The sequence below is a fragment of the Eleutherodactylus coqui genome, chromosome 4, assembly GCF_035609145.1.
Source record: "Eleutherodactylus coqui strain aEleCoq1 chromosome 4, aEleCoq1.hap1, whole genome shotgun sequence".
Taxonomy (NCBI): domain Eukaryota; kingdom Metazoa; phylum Chordata; class Amphibia; order Anura; family Eleutherodactylidae; genus Eleutherodactylus; species Eleutherodactylus coqui.
Genome location: NC_089840.1, coordinates 152,308,935 through 152,329,286, shown reverse-complemented (window position 1 = coordinate 152,329,286; position 20,352 = coordinate 152,308,935). Strand labels below are relative to the sequence as shown.

Genomic DNA, 20,352 nt, shown 5'->3' with positions numbered 1-20,352 from the left:
GCAAGGAATTTCACAGGCAGGAAAGAAAGTGGCGCAAGCCTGCTGTTAAACGTAGCTGGCTGCGTATGAATTTTTTACTATCTCCACCCACCACACACGTACACAGAACGCTGAGGACTGACAGAGGCAGGGCACATAGAATTTTTCCCTTTTTTTTACAAGAAAAGGCCCACTGACTATATTCAATCAGATAAGAAATCTGTTCCACAGAAATGCAGTTATATGAAGTGCAGCAGAGCGGTGATTTTTCCCAGGAAGGCAGGAAATAAATTGGCGCAAGCCTGCTGTTAAACGTAGCTGGCTGCGTATGATTTGTTTACTATCTCCACCCACCACACACGTACACAGAACGCTGAGGACTGACAGAGGCAGGGCACATAGAATTTTTCCCTTTTTTAAAAAAGAAAAGGCCCACTGACTATATTCAATCAGATAAGAAATCTGTTCCATAGAAATGCAGTTATATGAAGTGCAGCAGAGCGGTGATTTTTCCCAGGAAGGCAGGAAATAAATTGGCGCAAGCCTGCTGTTAAACGTAGCTGGCTGCGTATGATTTGTTTACTATCTCCACCCACCACACACGTACACAGAACGCTGAGGACTGACAGAGGCAGGGCACATAGAATTTTTCCCTTTTTTTAAAAAGAAAAGGCCCACTGACTATATTCAATCAATAATATATGTCTTCTGGCCCTGCCTACACAATTCTGTCCCTGTAGTATTACTGCAGGGCGCAATGCTCTGCACAGCCGATTTTGAAGAAAAAAAAAATGCAACACTGCTAACAGCAGCCTGCACAGTACTGCACACGGTTAAATGTGGCCCTAAGAAGGACCGTTGGGGTTCTTGAAGCCTGCACTCACTCCTAACACTCTCCCTGCCTAACCACCACTTCTGTCCCTGTAGTATTACTGCAGGGCGCAATGCTCTGCACAGCCGATTTTGAAAAAAAAAAAAATTGTGTAACACTGCTAACAGCACCCTCCACAGTACTGCACACGGATAGATGTGGCCCTGAGAAGGACCGTTGGGGTTCTTGACGCCTACACTAACTCCTAACGCTCTCCCTACAGCAGCTCCGGCACCAGCATCACTGTCCCTCAGCTAACTCACAAGGCATCTGAGGCGAGCCGCGGGAGGGGCCGACTTTTATACTCGGGTGATCTCCCCAGCCACTCACAGCAGGGGGGTGTTATAGGGCTTGAACGTCACAGGGGGAAGTTGTAATGCCTTCCCTGTCTTTCAATTGGCCAGAAAAGCGCGCTAACGTCTCAGAGAGGAAACTGAAAGTAACCGGAACATCGCGTGGTACTCGTTACGAGTAACGAGCATCCCGAACACGCTATTATTCGCCAGAGCATCAAGCTCGGACGAGTACGTTCGCTCATCTCTAATCCTCGCAGATTCAGACATAGAGAGTGACGAGTTGGAATAAAGCAATACCCAGAGAGCAAACATATCTAAAGAATTCCTGAGGAAGGCACTGGCACAAGCTATACAACCTGTCCTCTCAGAACTCAACGACATAAAAATAGAAATTCAGCATATTGGCAACAGGGTGGAGGAGTTGAATAATATATATTCGGATATTGTCACTCAAACAAACAATTTATCAGACCATATGACAAGCCAAAAAGTCCAAATTGACAGAGCATTGGTCTTGATAGAAGATCAAGAAAATGGGAGTCAGAGACGTAACATTAGGATCAAAGGACTCCCTGAATCCTATGCGGCAGCCGTATTTACAGATTTATTGGGAGAAAAGAGAGCTAGCACAGTTATAATACAAAGAATCCACAAGCGTTGCTTCCAAAGCCAAATGTAGGCAAACCACCGCGTGACATAATCTGCATCCTTTTATCCTTTAATGATACACAAGCAATGCTACTAGCCTGTAGAAAAGAAGATTGGATAAATTATCAAGATTTAGCTATCCAGCTTTTTCAGGACTTGGCCCCTTCCACATTAGCTAACACAAGACAAATGAAACCTCTGTTAGAAGCTATCAGGGCCAAAAACCTGCAATATGCGTGGATGTTCCCATTTGGTCTGCTGATGCACAAAGATGGTAAGCGCATCATCATGAACACTCCATCCAACTTGGAAAAAGAGTAGCCTGCATGATGCAAATTCCTTCCTGGATGCCTCTGGGAGAGAAGGAGGCCCTACTAAAAGCAACAGTACAGACGCCCTGGAAAGAAATGTCTCGCTCCAAACTAGGCTGGACTTTCCTCAAGGCAATCCTGATTTAACTTCGACTTCTCATGACGCTTGATGGGTCCTCACTCTGATGCTAAACTAAGAAGTTGGACCTTGCTCATTACTACGGCGGAATGAACTGTCGTCTGTTAGAGCGACCATCACCAGGATGGGAAAGAGACCAATGCTTTCTTAATTCACGTAGTGTTTGTGCATTTTGTTTATCTCGTTACAGTGATTAGATCCTGGTATGATGCGAACACAAAAGGCCCATTTACACCAGCCGATGACCGCTAAAAAAATTGCTAAAAGGCGATAGTTTTAGCGATAATCGTTGCGTCTAAATGTGCGCCCATCGTGCACTTTTCATGCACTGCTAGCTGATCGTTAAATTCAGTACAAAGAAAAAAATCGTCCTTCAGCCTTATCAGCAGTACTCCACAGGGAGTGCTGTTAGCATTGTTTCCCGCTGGAGAACAAAGGATCTGACCGTCCTTTATGGGGGCAGTCTCTGACACGGTCTGAGTTAGCTGTTCTGGTTTTTAAATGGGTGGCCCTTGGCCCTGGTGTGGGGGAGGCTGTCTCTGAAGAGTTTAGATCATTGACAATAGGCACAGAACCTTTATCTTAGAGGTGATGGACCTCTGTTTATGGGCGAAGGAGTGTTTGGCCCGCAATGTACACTAGAATTCTAAGACCACTGTGTGTATGCATTGTCCTTCGAGGCAGGAGTCCTCCAGACTCCCTTCCACAGATCTTCTGTTAAGGTTACAACCCAGTTTACCTATTCAATTTAATCTAAAGTTAACAATTTGTCGCATAGCTGCACCAAGTAGGTGCACAACAAGTTGGACCAAACTTAGATCTAACCTTTTGACAATCCTGCTGTTGGATTGTTACAGCTGGGCTGGGCGCTCTTAAGCCTGACTTGAATACGTTAAATACTTAATCTTTAACCCTAGTTCGAATTTCAACCCATCCCCTTATTTCACTGAGGAGCCATGGCCCCGATTTGACATATCCATCTGAATAATATTGCCTATGCGATAATATTAATTCGGAAACTAAAATGACTAACGAGCTTATTCTTCTCTCAATTCTAATGGCCTAACTTCTCTCCATCCCCCCCCCCCATTTGATAGATGGTATTTTAGTAACCATCCTCATAGAGCAGCTAAGGGAGTGGCCATTGCATTTCACCCTTCAGTCCCATTTGTCTTATATAGCAGTCTCTCTGACTCGGAGGGTCAAATGTTGTTCTTGAAAGGCAAAAGTCTGACAGAAACTTATACTCTTGCAAACTTATATGTACCTAACAAAAACCAGTTGTCCTGGCTGGTTGAAGCCCTAAATAAACTCTCTCTTTGCAGAAGGCAAGATAGTGATAAGGTCAGATCTAAATCTCACCTTAGACCCTATTTTAGACTCCTCCTCGGGGGGGGGGGGGGGGGGGATCCTAGATCTCGCAACAGGCGCGCAAAAAACTTCACAAAATGTTACAGGACTTCAAAGTTTCAGATGCTTGGAGAACTCTGAATCCATCAGTCAGAGACTATTCTTTTTACTCTGATGTGCATAATTTGTTCCAAAGAATACACTATGTCCTTGTCTCCTCCTCCCTGATCCAATAAATAAAAAATACTAACATGGGCAACATTATAGTATCTGATCATGCCCCAGTCACTGTTTCACTCAATCTAGCCTCCTTATCTCATAAAACCTGGAGTTGGAGATTGAACACATCTATTTTAGATAACCAAGAGGCTATCCATCTAAAAAATTTCTTTAAGGAAAATTTACAATCCCTAGACAAACACCCATTGGTATGGGAAACACATAAAGACTATATCAGAGGCATCCTCATAGCCATTGGCTCAGCACAGAAAAACAAAAATATAAAGAAATAGAAGAAATATTGTCCCAAATCTCAAAACTAGAACATATGTCAAAACAAAAAAAAGTAAAGGAAGCCCAACCTAAACTGGTGGAACTAAAAGAAAATCTTAAAGATATACTAAATAATAAATTTGCTAAATCTCTTCTGTATTATAAACATCAACTTTTTGTACATGGCAACAAAGGGGGCCGACTCATGTCTGCCTTAAAGGGGTTGTCCGGCCATAAACATCATATCTCATTACTTCTGTTTGCACATTTCCATGCACTTTGTAATGTACATTGTGCATGGAAAATGTTGCAAAAAGAAGTTATTCACTTACCTTTAGTGATGCCCCCCCCCCCCCCCCGTGTTGCCCCTTGGTCGTCCCAGGTTACGACAAGAAATCGTCTGTATTTCTTGTCGGGCCGGCAGCAGCTCTCGTCGGCGCGGGAACGCGTCTCTTCCCCTCCGCGCATGCGCAGTCCTTAGTTCTTCCGCCGGGACCGCGCTCTTTCCTTAATCATTGCAGGGGACGCGCGCCGCCGGTCGGCGCATGCGCAGTACACTCACTTCCTGGTTTCATATACCAGAGCGGAGTGAGTGTCTGCCTGCCGCTGCTGCTTGGAGAAGAGCCAAGGAGACACCATCGGGACTTGAAAAGTATGTGGAAGGGGAGAAGGGGAGAAATGTTGGAGAGGAGGAGTTGGAGGGGTGGAGAGGGAGAGATGGATGTGTGCAGGGGGAGGGGGTGCAGTGATGTGTGTGTGTGTGTTCGTGGTGTCTGGAGACCCGGCTGTCAGAAGTCCCGGGGGAAGGGGGGGTGGAGAGGGAGAGATGGATGGATGGATGTGTGCAGGGGGAGGGGGTGCAGTGATGTGTGTGTGTGTTCGTGGTGTCTGGAGACCCGGCTGTCAGACGTCCCGGGGGAAGGGGGGGGGGGTGGAGAGGGAGAGATGGATGGATGGATGTGTGCAGGGGGAGGGGGTGCAGTGATGTGTGTGTGTGTTCGTGGTGTCTGGAGACCCGGCTGTCAGAAGTCCCGGGGAAGGGGGGGGGGGTGGAGAGGGAGAGATGGATGGATGTGTGCAGGGGGAGGGGGTGCAGTGATGTGTGTGTGCGTTCAATAGAGGTGGGCGTGTCGTGGGCGGGGCTAGGACGTGAGCTGAGGGAAATCCTGCCTTTTCATGCCTCTTACTGCCATCGGGAGCGCGCACACAGAAGAGGGAGAGCGCAGAGCATTGTGGGAAGGCAGCACAGAGGCGCCATCTTTGAAAGCTGCAGTGAAGATCAGAATCTAAGGTAAGAAACTGTCATTGCAGCTGATCTGCTGGCCGGTTTGAGCCCCTGTATGCTGTCTGTTACTATCCTTACTGAAAGGAAAGCAGCAGCATTATAAAAATTTTTACCCTGTGTGGCCGGACAACCCCTTTAATAAAAAAAAGCTAGGGGAAAACACACATTCAAGGAATAAAGCTGCCTATCCGCAGGAGTTGGCAGACAGATCTTCGCTGTCAGCCTATCTGACAGACAGGCTGACCGCGGAGAATTGCGGCAATTTGCAGCATGCCTCAAATTCCTGGCTGTGAGCGAAGAAACTGATTCTCCGCTCGTGGACGGGGGGTGGTGCTTTCCATAGCAACGCTATGGAAAGCTTCAGACAGTGTGAATCGCTGGCGATTTACCGTCAGCGAATCATTACCCGTGAACAGAAACCCTGAAGTATTCAGGAGGGAAAACATATAGTGAAACACCAAAGATAGCTCAGATTTTTCAAGATTTTTATCCACAGTTATATAATTTAAATAAGGTAGATAGACGGGCGAAATAAATAAAAGATATAAAGCTAAAAAAGATTTTGGCCTTATTAAAAGGAGCACATCTACCCAAACAGACGCTGGAAGCCTTTATCACATAAGTAAGCCTTTATCCTTCATAAGGAAGGAAAAGACCCTCTTTTGTGTGGTAGCTATCTCCCTGTTAAATTTGAATATCAAAATATGGGCTAAGCTCCTCTCTAGATGAATAATCAAATATATACTTAATTTGATCAACGAGGAACAATCTGGGTTTGCTGCGGGGAGGGAAGGGACTATTCTGCATGGCTTCTACATGTAATTAGATACACCCAAACTATGAAAAAAAACCATTAAAGTGGTTGTCCCGCGCCGAAACGTTTTTTTTTTTTTTTTTAACCCCCCCCCCCCCCCCCGTTCGGCGCGAGACAACCCCGATGCAGGGGTTAAAAAAACAAACCGCACAGCGCTTACCTGAATCCCGGCGGTGCGGCGTCTTCATACTCACCTGCTGAAGATGGCCGCCGGGGTCTGCTGCCTCCGTGGACCGCAGCTCTTCTGTGCGGTCCATTGCCGATTCCAGCCTCCTGATTGGCTGGAATCGGCACGTGACGGGGCGGAGCTACACGGAGACGGCATTCTGCACGAGTGGCCCCATTGAAGACAGCAGAAGACCCGGACTGCGCAAGCGCGGCTAATTTGGCCATCGGAGGCCGAAAATTAGTCGGCACCATGGAGACAAGGACGCCAGCAACGGAGCAGGTAAGTATAAAACTTTTGATAACTTCTGTATGGCTCATAATTAATGCACAATGTACATTACAAAGTGCATTAATATGGTCATACAGAAGTGTATAGACCCACTTGCTGCCGCGGGACAACCCCTTTAATGCTATTGGGCATAGATGCTGAAAAAGTGTTTGACAGGGTGGACTGGAATTTTATGAGAACAGTCCTGGAGAAATTCAATTTCCATCCACCTCTAATCAAAGCAATCTTTACACTGTACTCTATCCCTCATGCCAAAATTAAAGTTAACGACTCTTTCTCTTCACCATTCTCCATCACCAGTGGAACGCGTCAAGGGTGCCCTTTTTCCTCTTTTTATCCTCTCACTAGAGATTCTACTTCAATTAGTGCAGCAGAGCAGGAAAATCGAGGGAATCAATCTTACTCAATTCTCTATTAAATCTGTATCTTTTGCAGATGGCATTTTATTTATTATAACTAACCCAGGACAAGGACTCCTGAGCCTAAAAAACATCTTGGGTACAAATGGTTACCTCTCAAATTTTAAAGTGAACGCAGCGAAATCAACTATATTAAACATAAAATTGTGAAGTGCTTTGCCCAAGCTTCGCATGGAAATTCCTTTAGCAGAGACTTATGGGTTCCCTCACAAAAATTATTTAGGAGGGCCTCTTTTGACCCCCTCTTGAGAAGTGCATGCTGGGTCTGGGATACCCTTCGGGGAGGGCTAGCCCCTCACCCATCTCCTGCTACTCCCCTGAGTTTAATACCAGACTGTCTAGGGCTATAGCTAGATATCCACACAGAACAAATCTGGTCTTTTCTGGGTGATATCTCTATTGTTGATCTTTGGTTAACCCCCACATCTAAGAGCAAACTATTTCTGGAGGGATTGTTGTCTCAGACAGCAATGTCCCCGCTCAACCCTTTATCAAGTTTACACTTGTCTAAAACCCTGGAACAGTTTAACAAGGTATATCTATCCTCTTGCCCGTATACTAACCTGGAGCGCATTATGCTAAAATGTTGCAGTTCTAGTAGGAAAGTATCTCTCCTTAAAAATAAATTTATCGCTTCCTCGATAGAGGGTAGACCAGCATTTATAACCTCATGGGCAAAAAAACTTAACATAAAACTAACTGACAAAGAGGTGTGTGTTGGGCAGCTCAAATGGTCATTCTAAATGCATCAGGCTACAGGAAAAATACCAAAAGTTGTTAACAAGATGGTATAAATCTCCTGAATGGCTCTTCGCATACAAACTGGTTGATTCAAATCTTTGCTGGCATTGTGGTAATCATGTGGGCTCCCTATTCAACATCTGGTGGTTTTGCCCAGCACTAAGATCATTCTGGGATCAAGTGGAATTAACAATGCGAGATGATATTGATGGCAACTTCAAGCTCACCCCTGACATTGTAATCCTGTCTAGACCTTCCCTTAGCTATAAGCCTTCCAGGACCAACCTATCTACTCATCCCATAATGGCGGCCAAATAGTTCATCCCCCTTAATGGCTCCAACCTGATCCACCCTCTGCAAGTCAGTGGAGTGCTAAAGTTAACGAAATATGTAGTTTCGAAGAATTAAAGGGGTTGTCCCGCGGCAGCAAGTGGGTCTATACACTTCTGTATGGCCATATTAATGCACTTTGTAATGTACATTGTGCATTAATTATGAGCCATACAGAAGTTATCAAAAGTTTTATACTTACCTGCTCCGTTGCTGGCGTCCTCGTCTCCATGGTGCCGACTAATTTTCGGCCTCCGATGGCCAAATTAGCCGCGCTTGCGCAGTCCGGGTCTTCTGCTGTCTTCAATGGGGCCGCTCGTGCAGAATGCCGTCTCCGTGTAGCTCCGCCCCGTCACGTGCCGATTCCAGCCAATCAGGAGGCTGGAATCGGCAATGGACCGCACAGAAGAGCTGCGGTCCACGGAGGGAGCAGACCCCGGCGGCCATCTTCAGCAGGTGAGTATGAAGACGCCGGACCGCCGGGATTCAGGTAAGCGCTGTGCGGTTTGTTTTTTTAACCCCTGCATCGGGGTTGTCTCGCGCCGAACGGGGGGGGGGGTGTTAAAAAAAACAAAAAACCCGTTTCGGCGCGGGACAACCCCTTTAACAAGCTGGGCCTCCAGAACACATGACAAATTTAAGTTAACTTGGAAACCTTGGAGGTCCAGGTTCTGTCCTTGTAAGGCCTCCTAATGGGTGTCCTTGGATAAATTCACCTCCTAGAATTGTTAATGGTTGCATGTAGCAAATATAACTCATGGTATAGGTATATTTATGTCTACGCCATTATCTCCTAAACGTGAAATCTACTCTTTATTTTTTCATATCCCCCTCCTTTCCTCCCTACCTCCCTTCCCTTTTCTTTCCTTACTGGTCCTTTTCCCACCCTTGTTAAGAATGAAGTTAAACAAAACATTTTTATCAAGATTTTATGGAATCGTACATGCAATGTTATCACATGATATTGCTATTAGTACTATTTTGGTATTGTATGATATATATTCCTTTATTTTGAATAAAGAAAGTATTTACAAAAAAAAGAATCACTTGTGTTAGAGAAATCTAATCCCCTTTAAAAAAGCCTCTTGTCTTTAAGACATCAGAGGGTCAAGTTGACCTTCTTAAAGTCCTCATCTAATTATAACATAGTACAATTACTTGGTATTTTAGAGACACATTGTCTGCCTAAGAATTCGTTTGGCTTTCCTACATTATTCTCACAAGAATTTTCCATCTTTAATTACAGCAGCCATGTGTGTACAGGCACTCTGATTATGTCACCATCATGTGATCAAGGGTGGAGCATGTAACTCCCTTACTGAGGATGAAGAACCTTTGATGGCATCACCCTCATGTGATGAGGAGCCGATAATGTAAGTCTCTCACAAACCCACTCCCTCGCACACGGACAGACAGACAGGTTGTCATTAGTATTTTGATTGTGAAGTGGAAGCATCTAGGTGTAATAACAGCGCAGTCACAGATGCCGTAGACGGCACTTCACACAGAGGACTGCGGACGCTGCAGCTTGTGGTGCACAGCAATCACCTATTTCTTGCATCACTCACTGGAGAGTTCAAAGCTGGGTCTAGAAGAGCAATTAACGCTGTGCAATAGGAGCTTTATGAATTCTGCCACGGACTTGGAACAGTGGAAATGTGTTTCCTGCGATGATGAGCCGCGTTGCAATATCTGACAATCCAGACAAATCAGGTTTGGCGCATTACACATTGCTACTACCACAATGCACAGTGCCTACTATAACATTTGGTGGAGGAGGGATAAGAGTTTGTGGCTGTTTTGAAGGGCTTTTGTTTACAGTGAAGGATATTAATCTTACAGCATACAAAGAGATTTTAGACAATTGTATGCTTTCTACTTAATGGTGACTTTTTGCATAAGACACTTCTTACTCCAGCTTGACTGTGCTGCTATACACAAGGCATGTTTGGTGTGGAAGAACCAGCGTGGCCTGCATAGAACGCCCACCTCAATTCCGTCAAACGTCTTCAGGAAGAGTTGGAATAAAGATTGCAAGCCAGATGTTTTCGTCCAACATCAGTACCTACCCTCATAAATGCGCTTAGGGTACAAATGACTATAGACACTGGAGGTAGGTATTAGTGGAAGTGGTTTTAGAAGATTTCTAACGAATACATAAATATGTCAGATGTTCACCTACCTTTGGCCACATAGCATGTCTAAATTCTGAGTTTGGTTTTAAATGGTTCATAAGTAGCTCATACATTAAGAATTATCTACAACTTAGTGTATGAACAAGTCAAGTTAGTAAGAGAACAACAATAGCTGGTATTTGATTATTGTACCTTGCGAGCTTCTTTCTTTTCCGTTCCTCTGCCTTTGCTTTCTGTGCAGATGTAAGGTTCTCAGCTTCCGCAAGGTTGTCAACAGCAATAGCAAGAAAGACATTTAATAAAATATCTGTATTTTGCTAAAGAATTATTGTACAGATCAACAGAATGAGTCCTACATACAAGAGTGCCATGACAATACTAAACCTAACCAAAATCAGAAGGGAGCAAGCTGGTACTTACAACCCTCTGTAGTGCAACCATACAAGAACATACATTAAAATGTTATATCTTTTAAACTTTATATACTGTTATATGTCTTTGGACTCTAGAAAGAGGGGCAATCTTGTTCCTTAACAGCACATACCCTCTTACATTATACTGCAGTGACCGAGGAGCGGGCCACAGCCTTGGAGATAGCAGGGTAGAGTTCGGCCTTGTCACGGTGGCTCTACCATCTCCCACCCGGAGGGTAACCAGTGATACGTTCAAGGGTCAAGGGCAGGTTAATAAAGGGAACCCAAGTAATAGATTACCTTGAGTCCTGTTTTGTCTCATGACACCACCGTTTCTTCCACAGCAGGGGATTCCTGGATAATGGAGTAAATCTTCTCCTGTGTGGCTTCCACGGGGGAATTCCTGGGTGACAGAGTAAATCCGCAAACACACATGGGTACAGTTTAAGACACAGTCTCCGGAAACGGACGGGTGACTGGCCGTTTTACTTAACTTAAAGAACATAACAGTTCAGCAGCTTCTTGACAAGTGATGTGACAGGGAGGACTTACAGGACGTCAGGAGAAACCAAAGCCACAGTTATCTGTAGGTCCTGGCCCTGTACCACACTTCTCTCTTCCTCTCTACCGATGCACATTCATGAATGGGAGCATGCTGCAGAACTTCTGGGGAGTAGTCCCCAACATCCACTAGGCCATCCTCTTGGCTTCCTCCATTCTGTGTCTGTGGGTTGAAGGTACCCACAGACCGCTGCCTTGCACTCCTCTCCCAAACAGAACTCAGAATAGACTCAGAACAGACTCCCTCTCCCGCGCAGACTCAGAAAACATATATCAGGCATCATCATGTGACGAAAAAAAAGATACAAAACCAGACAGTTATCCACATACCAGACACATAACTCTTTCAGTGCTGCAGATATGCACACCATTCTTGCAGTATGAAAAACACTGACAACACAAGACTGAGCATACACACCATTAAAGAAGGGTCCCCGTTGTACTGGGCCACTACAATACTTCGGTCCAATATTAGTGATGCAGAGACAGCTTTTACTTACTACGCAGCACATAATTTTTAACCTAGGCAGCATTTTAAGAGCATCAACAAATAAGCCATATAATCACCTATTCTTTCTGCCAACACTGTATTTACAGGCTGCAATCAACATGTTGATGGGGTGTCACAGGCTGCTGAAGCCAAATCACAGAACTCAGTGCACACTCACACTGACTGAAGGACGAGGAGAGGTATCTTCTTGATGACTAGGATGCTCCCCTCACTGAGGTAGCAACACACCTCTGTAATCCTCCAATGAGAGAGACGGAGGGGAGAGACATTGATGTGTATCTCTCCACAGGACACTCGATCTACACTAAAATTACAGGATCACTCCTGCTGAACAGGCGAGTGTGTTAGCTGCACACTAATGGTTGCCTATGGCATATCACAAACTGAGTATTTAGGTTTATCTCAGTGTCTTCAGGGAGCTAAGCCCGAGTCACATCCCCTCTGCTTGATGATTGGATTAGAATGTGGGGACCATTCCTGTGGGCAGGACCTCACTTGCTGTATAAGCAGGGCCATTTTCCTTGACTCGCATATGCCTGTAGTCCACCATCAGGGCTACAGGCCACTCTGCATCTTTTATTATTTTGAAACTAACAGATAGCGGATAGGCAAGGCGATTGAGCTTGGGACTGAAAAGGGAAGAAATTGAAACACTGTAGGGACAGCAGCAGTTCTATACCATCCTGTTTTCCAGTGGTCATCAAGGCACTTGTAGGGTTTGCAAGATTAAACCTCTGCTAGCTTTTGGGGTTATGGAATACAGGGACTACTTTAAAGAAACAGCCAGTATCTAACAGTAGTTGGACTGACTGGAGACAACAGGTGGCAGGTAGCATGTGCCAGATTAGTACTACTAGAAAATCTATTTCACCTAGGAATTAGTCATATCCGTCAGCATACAATTACATCTGGCCACTTGTATCTACTAGCCAGTGATCAATTGGACACATTCTCATTTATGCTGATACAGCTGATTTAACCACCTATCACTTTGCATGGCTGATACGACTCTTGGTTCTATGCACAGTATTGATCAATCTAAGATGGCTAGACGCAGTGTTTATATCTAGAAAATCTATTCAGAATTCTAGTTCCGCAGTTGAGGTAGGTGTTCATGACAGAACACAGTATCTAGGTTCAGTCCTTCTTCATCTCACCATGATTGGAATTTCCATCATGCTTCTGATATTTTAGTTAAATCATCGCTTTCCTGTAAATCAAGAGAAATCACACACAGTTCCTGATGAACTGCATAACCAGCAGGTAAAGACGTTGAATCGAGTTAAAAATTAGATTTGAACCAAGTCATAAATCAGAATTATGAAGTAATTTATTTATCAGTAGTAGAGTTGTCTAAATCAGTGCCACGAATTAGTGAGCCCCTTTGACTGATTATCTACACACAAGTAGATATACTTACCTTTTGATATAGGGAGATATCTATATGTATTTATGAACTTAAACCCTACTACTTCAAATATGCCTATCTAAGTTCCTTGATCAAGACCTCTAAACAATTTATCAAGATATAAAATAAATCTTGGTATTTGTATAGCGCCCACTTATTCCGCAGCGCTTTTAGGTAATTATTACTTATTACCCCCCACCAAGCTGGGTTCTCATTTTACCGACCTCGGAAGGATGGAAGGCTGAGTCAACCTTGAGCCGGCTACCTGAATCATGTGGGTATTGAACTTGCAACCGTCAGTTCGTAGGCGAAAGCTTACACTCTGCGCCACACGAGGCTCAGATATAGAGGTACTGGATCAGAGATACTTCTGGGGTACCCACAGTTGAGGTTTCCCAGATCGATTTGTTCTGTGTTCCTATTGTATGCTTATTCACGCATATGTCCTTACTTCCTAATAGTTGGACGTACGTGGGATTTATGTGTGTCCTTTAGCCCTGGTTTTAATTAAAAAATCAATAAAGGTTTAGTTTTAGACATCTATTCTGAGAAGGAAACGAAGTCACTGCAAGAGTTTAACAGGAGCCTGAATGCCTTTCTTGACTGTTACAATATTACAAGTTGGCTTCTTCCTCAATGTTTTTTTTTTTTGCCTTCCTCTTGATCAACATTGGGGATACTTGATGGACATATATCAGGACATATGTCAGGAAATATTCTAAGATCCTCTTGATTTGTTGTCTTACAAAGATGCCAGCTTTTATCTTAGCCTCAGTCAGCTTCGCGAAGAAGTTTAGTAGATGTTTCATCAATGTAGATTCTTTATCTAGAGCTGTGACAAACTGTTTCATAAGTTTGAGTTTCATGTGAAAAGGTGGCATCAGAATCATCTTAGGATCTACTAGGGGTTCCCACTTGATATTGCTTCATCCGATAGTGAAGTCAATAGGTTCAGGCCAGTCTCATGGATGGTAGTGTTCAGTATTGGCTCTGCTATCCCAAAGACAAAGATAGCAAGAAAACTTTGTGAAACCACCTTGAAGACCCATTAGGAAAGTAACCATCTTGAAGTCTCCAATTACCTCCCAACCATACTGATGATACTTTAGAACTTGCAACAGGAATTTTACACTACTGTACTCCTCCCTTGAGATGTGCAGAGTGAGCCACTGGAAGGGATGGAAGTTAATTTCCATTGTGGAGCAGAACTGCTTTCAGGCTCTTGGAAGAACTGTTGATGAAAATACGCCAATCTTGTGCATTACAAGGTGTCCCAATTTCACTGAATAGACCTGTCACGTCATGGCAGTAACAGAGTCCATCTTGAAGAGTGAAAAAGGTAGAAAACATTTGATGATGTTTTCTTTGACTTGTAATTTGCCCGCTATCATCCAACAAGTTCCACTGTTTCCGCCTGGATGTCAGAATTTCTGCTTTAGCTTTTGCAAGACTAAGATCTCTTACCAAATCATTAACATCCTTCTGGTTTGGGTAGCATGGTCTTCTGTCATCTTCGCCAGCATTGAAAGGATCAGTTGCATCTTTACTGTCTGAGCTCATGTTTTCTGAACACATCTGCACGCTATGCATGCTCTGTGGAGGCGTCGGAATGGGGGGATTAGAGCAATGTGGTACGGGGGCCATAGACGAAGGAATGTTTGGATATGTCATAGCAACTGCATTTTTTCCACTTTGATATTTGGAGGGGTCCACCATGCAGAAATATCAGTTTGTGGAATGATCAGGTGGCTCCGGCCAAATTCTTGGTATCGCAAACTTCATGGCTCTATTTTCATCTCTGAAGCAACTTTCACGAGTTTTCTTTCAATTATCTCAGCTGAAGTGAGGTGCCCATGATTTATCTTGATCACCCACAGCCATCCTAAAATATGCTTTATAGGGTGCATTCATTTTTGCAATCGTTGCCAAAGAGTGCTTCTTTGCCCATGTTTTGATGAACTGGACACAGTATTCCAGATGAGATCTGACTAAGAAAGAGTAGAGGGGGATAATTACCTCACGTGATCTAGACTCTATGCTTCTCTTAATACATCCCAGAATTGTGTTTGCCTTTTGTGCTGCTGCACAGAGGTATAACTTGAAGCTCTTGGGCCCCAATGCGAAATCTGTAAAAGGCCCCATCTATTATGCTTTATTCATGGTACTGGGCTCCCTATATGGAGAAGAGAGGCCTCATGGCCCCCTAAGGCTACTGGGCCCGGGTGCAACCGCATCCTCTATAGTTATGCCCCTGCTGCTGCATCACATTGTTGAATCATGTTCAGTCTGTGATCTATTACTGTAACTAAGTCTTTCTCACATGTGTTGCTGCTTAGCCCAATACCTTCCATTCTGTATGTGCTTTTTTCAGTTTTTTTTTCGAGATGTAGGACTTTGCACTTCTCTTTGTTAAATATAGTTCTGTCAATCGCCACCCACTGTTCAGGCTTTTCTAGATCTTTTTCAATCCTCTTTCTCTCTTCACTGGTGTTACCTATCCCTCCTAGCTTTGTGTTGTCGGCAAATTTGATTAGTTTCCCCTCAATTCCCTCCTTCAGATCATTTATAAAAATTTTGAACAACACTGGGTCCAGGACAGAGCCTTGTGGTACCCCACTTGACACATTCTTCCAGTTGGATGTGAAGCAATTTATGGATGTAAACCTGGAAGTGCTGCACTACCAGGTTCACCAGATGGACCAGAGAAGGTATGTGTTTGAGATTTTTGAGGCAAAGGGCTGCTAGCAGGTTGGCATCATTGTCAGACACGACCTAGCTCAGCTTCAGATTATGTGGGGTCATTTACATGTCATCCTGGACCTGCTGAGACGTGAACAGTTCTTTGGCTGTGTGGATCATGCTGGCGCAGGACGTAAGTGCCTGTCTTAGCAGCTTAATACAAGCCATTCTATGATGTTAATTTACATCATAGTGGCTTAAAGGGTTAGAAATAGGTGGCACCTAAATGTGACCTCCAGTCCTGCCATGTTATTTGCTTAATAGTAAATTTGCTGTGGCAAGCTATGTATGCTGCAATGGTTTCTCCCCTCCTACCGTCTTCATGGCAGCAGAAGGCGATTTTCTGACCCCTGCCTACTTGTATTCACCACACTTGCTGCCACTTTGGGCCTACCTACAACATGAAGCCATTTTGCAATTTCTTTTCAGGGCCACTTTTATTGTTTGCATTCTTTGATCTTCGTGGGCCTTTTTTTCTTTTCAGTGACACCTGTGTGTTACAATTGACCCCCTACATCACTGTATACTATTTTGACCAATTTTGGGGAGCTGCACAGTGTTCCCCATATGTGAGGCTGTACTCCCATGTAATATGGGCTTTGTCTGCATTAGAGGCCAACTGGAGGGCAAATTGGTGAACAGTTTCTTTCTCCCATTGACTTTTATCAGATTCACGTTGATTTTTGTGAAATCGGCCCGATGCCAACGCAAACTGATCATTGCACTAAATGCTTATCACTGTTCATAAGCTGGAAATTCATAGCCTGAGTGCTGCTGTGTACCTGCTCTCAGCCATCACAGCCTTTGATGGCGGAGAGAGAATAGACATTCTCACTGGAAGATCAAACTGCACCTGCATTGCACAGGGCTGCAAGAGATGGCCCAGAAAGTGATGTAAGCAGTGACGTTCCGTTAACATAGAAGGGATTGCCATTGTAGTTGAGTTATAGCATGTTAGATGTCAAGTTAATGTTTACTACATCTGTATGTAAGTGCATAGTTTGTAAGGCTGAAAGACTTAAGTCCATCAAGTTCTACAATGTCTATCTTGCCTACTCAAAACTTCATATAATTTTCCATATGCAAGCTGACTAGTGATTTGGTAGGATAATGTTCTTGGCATGTGCCCTTCTTGATGCATCTCAAATTCTGATTTGCCTTGGGGGGGCGTGGCTTGGTGAGGCTCCGGAGCAGACGCTTGAGCTCTCGCTCCGTTGAAATTACGACTCCCAGCAACTTTAAAGCTACGGAGGAAAGGAGTAAAACGGTCCATTACTCCAGATAATACCCCTGGCATCTGGGGATGCCAAGAAAAAGAATCACCAGAGGGAAGCCGGCGAGATTAGAGGATTTCTTTCCCGCGCGCGCTGCCTTACCTGTCATGGCGCCGGAGGAGCTGTCGGAGGACGGAGAGCTGATGAGAGAGAGGCAAAGCGTCCGGAGCGCTGCAGCGGCAGGTGAGCCGCCGGCACACGGCGATCAGCGTAACTTCTTCCCCGAGCGCCCTGCTGCACCTGTCAAGGCACCGGAGGAGCTGGCAGAATGCCAGAAGCAGAAGGAGGAGGGACGAGCCGCCCGGAGCGCTACAGCGGCAGGTGAGCCGTCGGCACACAGAGATCAGCGGGACTTCTCCCCTGAGCGCTCTGCTGCACCTGTCAAGGCACCGGAGGAGCTGGCAGAATGCCAGAAGCGGACGGAGGAGAGAAGAGCCGCCCGGAGCGCTGCAGCGGCAGGTGAGCCGTCGGCACACAGAGATCAGCAGGACTTCTCCCCCGAGCGCTCTGCTGCACCTGTCAAAACACCGGAGGAGCTGGCAGAATGCCAGGAGCAGACGGAGGAGAGACGAGCCGTCCGGAGCGCTGCAGAGGCAGGTGAGCCACTTGTACATAGCTTCTTACAAGAGGACACATCAGTGAGAGCAAAATCACACCATATATGTCAGGCTCGGGGCTCTCAGGGTGAGGGAAGAAACACTAAAGGGGACAAAAAACACAAAATGGCGACAGACATGCGGCTGCTGCCCACCCCCCCCCCTTCTCACCCACAGACAGTCCAGAAAAGCAAAAGCAGAAAATGTCGGACGTCCCCTGCCAAACTAACTCCCCCTCACAAAACAACACTGCCAGCTCCCAGGGAGAAAACAGCTTAGCTGACCTCTCAGCATCTAACAAACCTGCATCAGAGCTGTATATTAAAGAGATCGTTATGGCTCTTCGCAACACTATTCAGCTAGATATAAAAAATCTAACTTCCTACGTTGATTCATCAGTTAAAGAAGTTAATACCCGCATAGAAAAAACCGAGACAAAAATGGGAGAACTGGTGAAGTCCCACAACTCCCTAATAGATGCCCATTACGACCTGGAGCCAAATGTAACCAGACTACAGCAAAAACTAACCGATCTCGAAGACAGAAATCGCCGTAATAATGTCAAAATAAGAGGAGTCTCCGAAAGAGTAACCAATGCAGAAATTATAAGCTTTGTGACACGATTTCTCCGCAAAATACTACCTGAGGTCCCAGAGCAGGAGTTAAAAATCGATAGAGCTCACAGACTCCCTCTCCCAAAATTCCTTAAGGAAAACACTCCGAGAGACATTATTATACGCATTCATCACTTCAGCACCAAGGAGGCTTTGATGACCGCCGTGAGGAGGTTGAAAGTTCTCCCAAGCCCTTATTCAGAGCTCCGCATCTTTATTGATTTGTCACAGGCTACAATGGAGGCAAGGAGAGGATTTGCCAAGATAACAGCAGCGCTCAGGGAGGCCAACGTCCCTTACAGATGGGGCTTCCCTACAAAACTGATAGTCTCCAGAGCAAATGCTACACATGTCCTCCTAAACCCCTCCTCTGCTGCCGAGATGTTAAAATCCTGGGGTCTAAAGTGCCATGACCAAAATACAGCGTCTCAGAGCGGAGGCGACCTACGCAACTCGGACATCCGTACCAAGAAGTACACCACCTAACAGCACGGTGAACTGTGTTTGGAAACCTAGGAATAGTGACTGTTCCCTTTACCTCGCTTAGAACTAAGCGTACAGGAGTCTTCTCACCACAAGAGACTTATCTCCCCCCCCAAATGGAAACGCAGGCGCAAGCTTGTGCTACACCCTGGTCAAAACCGTACCCTGATGACAGCAATTCCTCTGGGCACAACCATCTGGCCCGCTTTGGAGCGTTGTTGGGTTGGTGGTTTTTATGCTGCGCATCATCCTTTGCCCATAGAGCTGAGGACTACCACCGACAAAGGTTGACCTCAAAAATTTTGCAACCTTTCAAGCATGTTGTTATGCATATACTTGTATAATTTATGTTATTCAAATGCCAATAAAAATTCAATATTTAAAAAAAAAAAAAATTCTGATTTGCCTTGGCAACAAATGACAGTTGTTTAGTTTACTGTCAGCTAATATTCTTAAGTCCAGTTTTGGCCAATGTTCCCATTTAGAACGTAATATTGGTACGTATCTTGAGTTCCCAGGTACATAACCAGACTGTTTTCAGGGTTACATTCCATTTGCCACTTGTCTGCCCAAGCTATCAACTTGTCATAATAAAGTCAGTCCTTCTTTGTGTTATTTACACAACATATTCATAGTTTTGCCATCATCTGCAACAATTGATATCTTACTGTACAATCACCTTATAGGTTCATTTAGAAATACTGCCCCCTGGGGTACCACATTACGAACTGTGACCAAATCTGAGTATGTACCATTAATAACCCGCCTGTGTTTCACCCACTGTGCCAGTTTGCCAGCAACCTGAACTCATTTCCTGCCAGTTCAAGTCTTTTCATTTTACATACCAAAATCTTAAGTAGCACAGTATGAAATGCTTTGTTAAGAGCATGATATATCCACTTCACTGGGTCCAGTCTAGAACTTACCTCCTCATATAAACAGCTCAGATTAGTTTGACAAGACTTAGAAACTGATGTGCTTTCCAACATAGTCAACTATTCTGCCTGGCAGCACAGTGGCATCAGCCAATCTGCCTTACACGAAATCAGCATGGATTTTATACACTTATGTTATGCTGTTCTAAGCAATCATCTAAGCTTTTTCTGAAGCCAACAAGTGCTTCAGTGTAGTGGCCCAAATGGGTCCTACAAAAGTGCCTTGCCCTTAAATTGTGGCGATCAGTTCATGTTTAATCAGCAGGGGTTAACCACTATTTAATTTACCCTACGATAGCGCTATTAATAATCTGCCAGGTCGACGGTTAATTTTGATTGATTGCAGGCAGATTGAACTTTGACTGGCTGTAAGCCAGTGGAGTGACAGTTGGGAGGCAGTTGATCGTGCAGATCTGGGGAGTGAGAAGAAAGAGAGAAGTAGGAGAGGAGTTGTGTCGTAGTTATAGTGAAAAGATAGTAAGTCAATCAGTCAGTGAGACTTCAGTCAGATCAGAACAGTAGAGTGCACAGAGAGTTTGCCAGTAAGTCGG

The 20,352-nt window shown here is 44.8% G+C and overlaps 1 protein-coding gene across 1 annotated transcript in view; it reads right to left on the bottom strand.

The window, feature by feature from the left end:
• CACNA1S (calcium voltage-gated channel subunit alpha1 S) overlaps positions 1-20,352 on the bottom strand; it is a 1,022,072-nt gene that overhangs the window by 687,475 nt on the left and 314,245 nt on the right. The window contains exon 15 of the mRNA XM_066600322.1: positions 10,460-10,574. Within this exon, the coding sequence (XP_066456419.1) occupies positions 10,460-10,574 (115 nt within the window). The remainder of the gene's footprint in view (positions 1-10,459; positions 10,575-20,352) is intronic.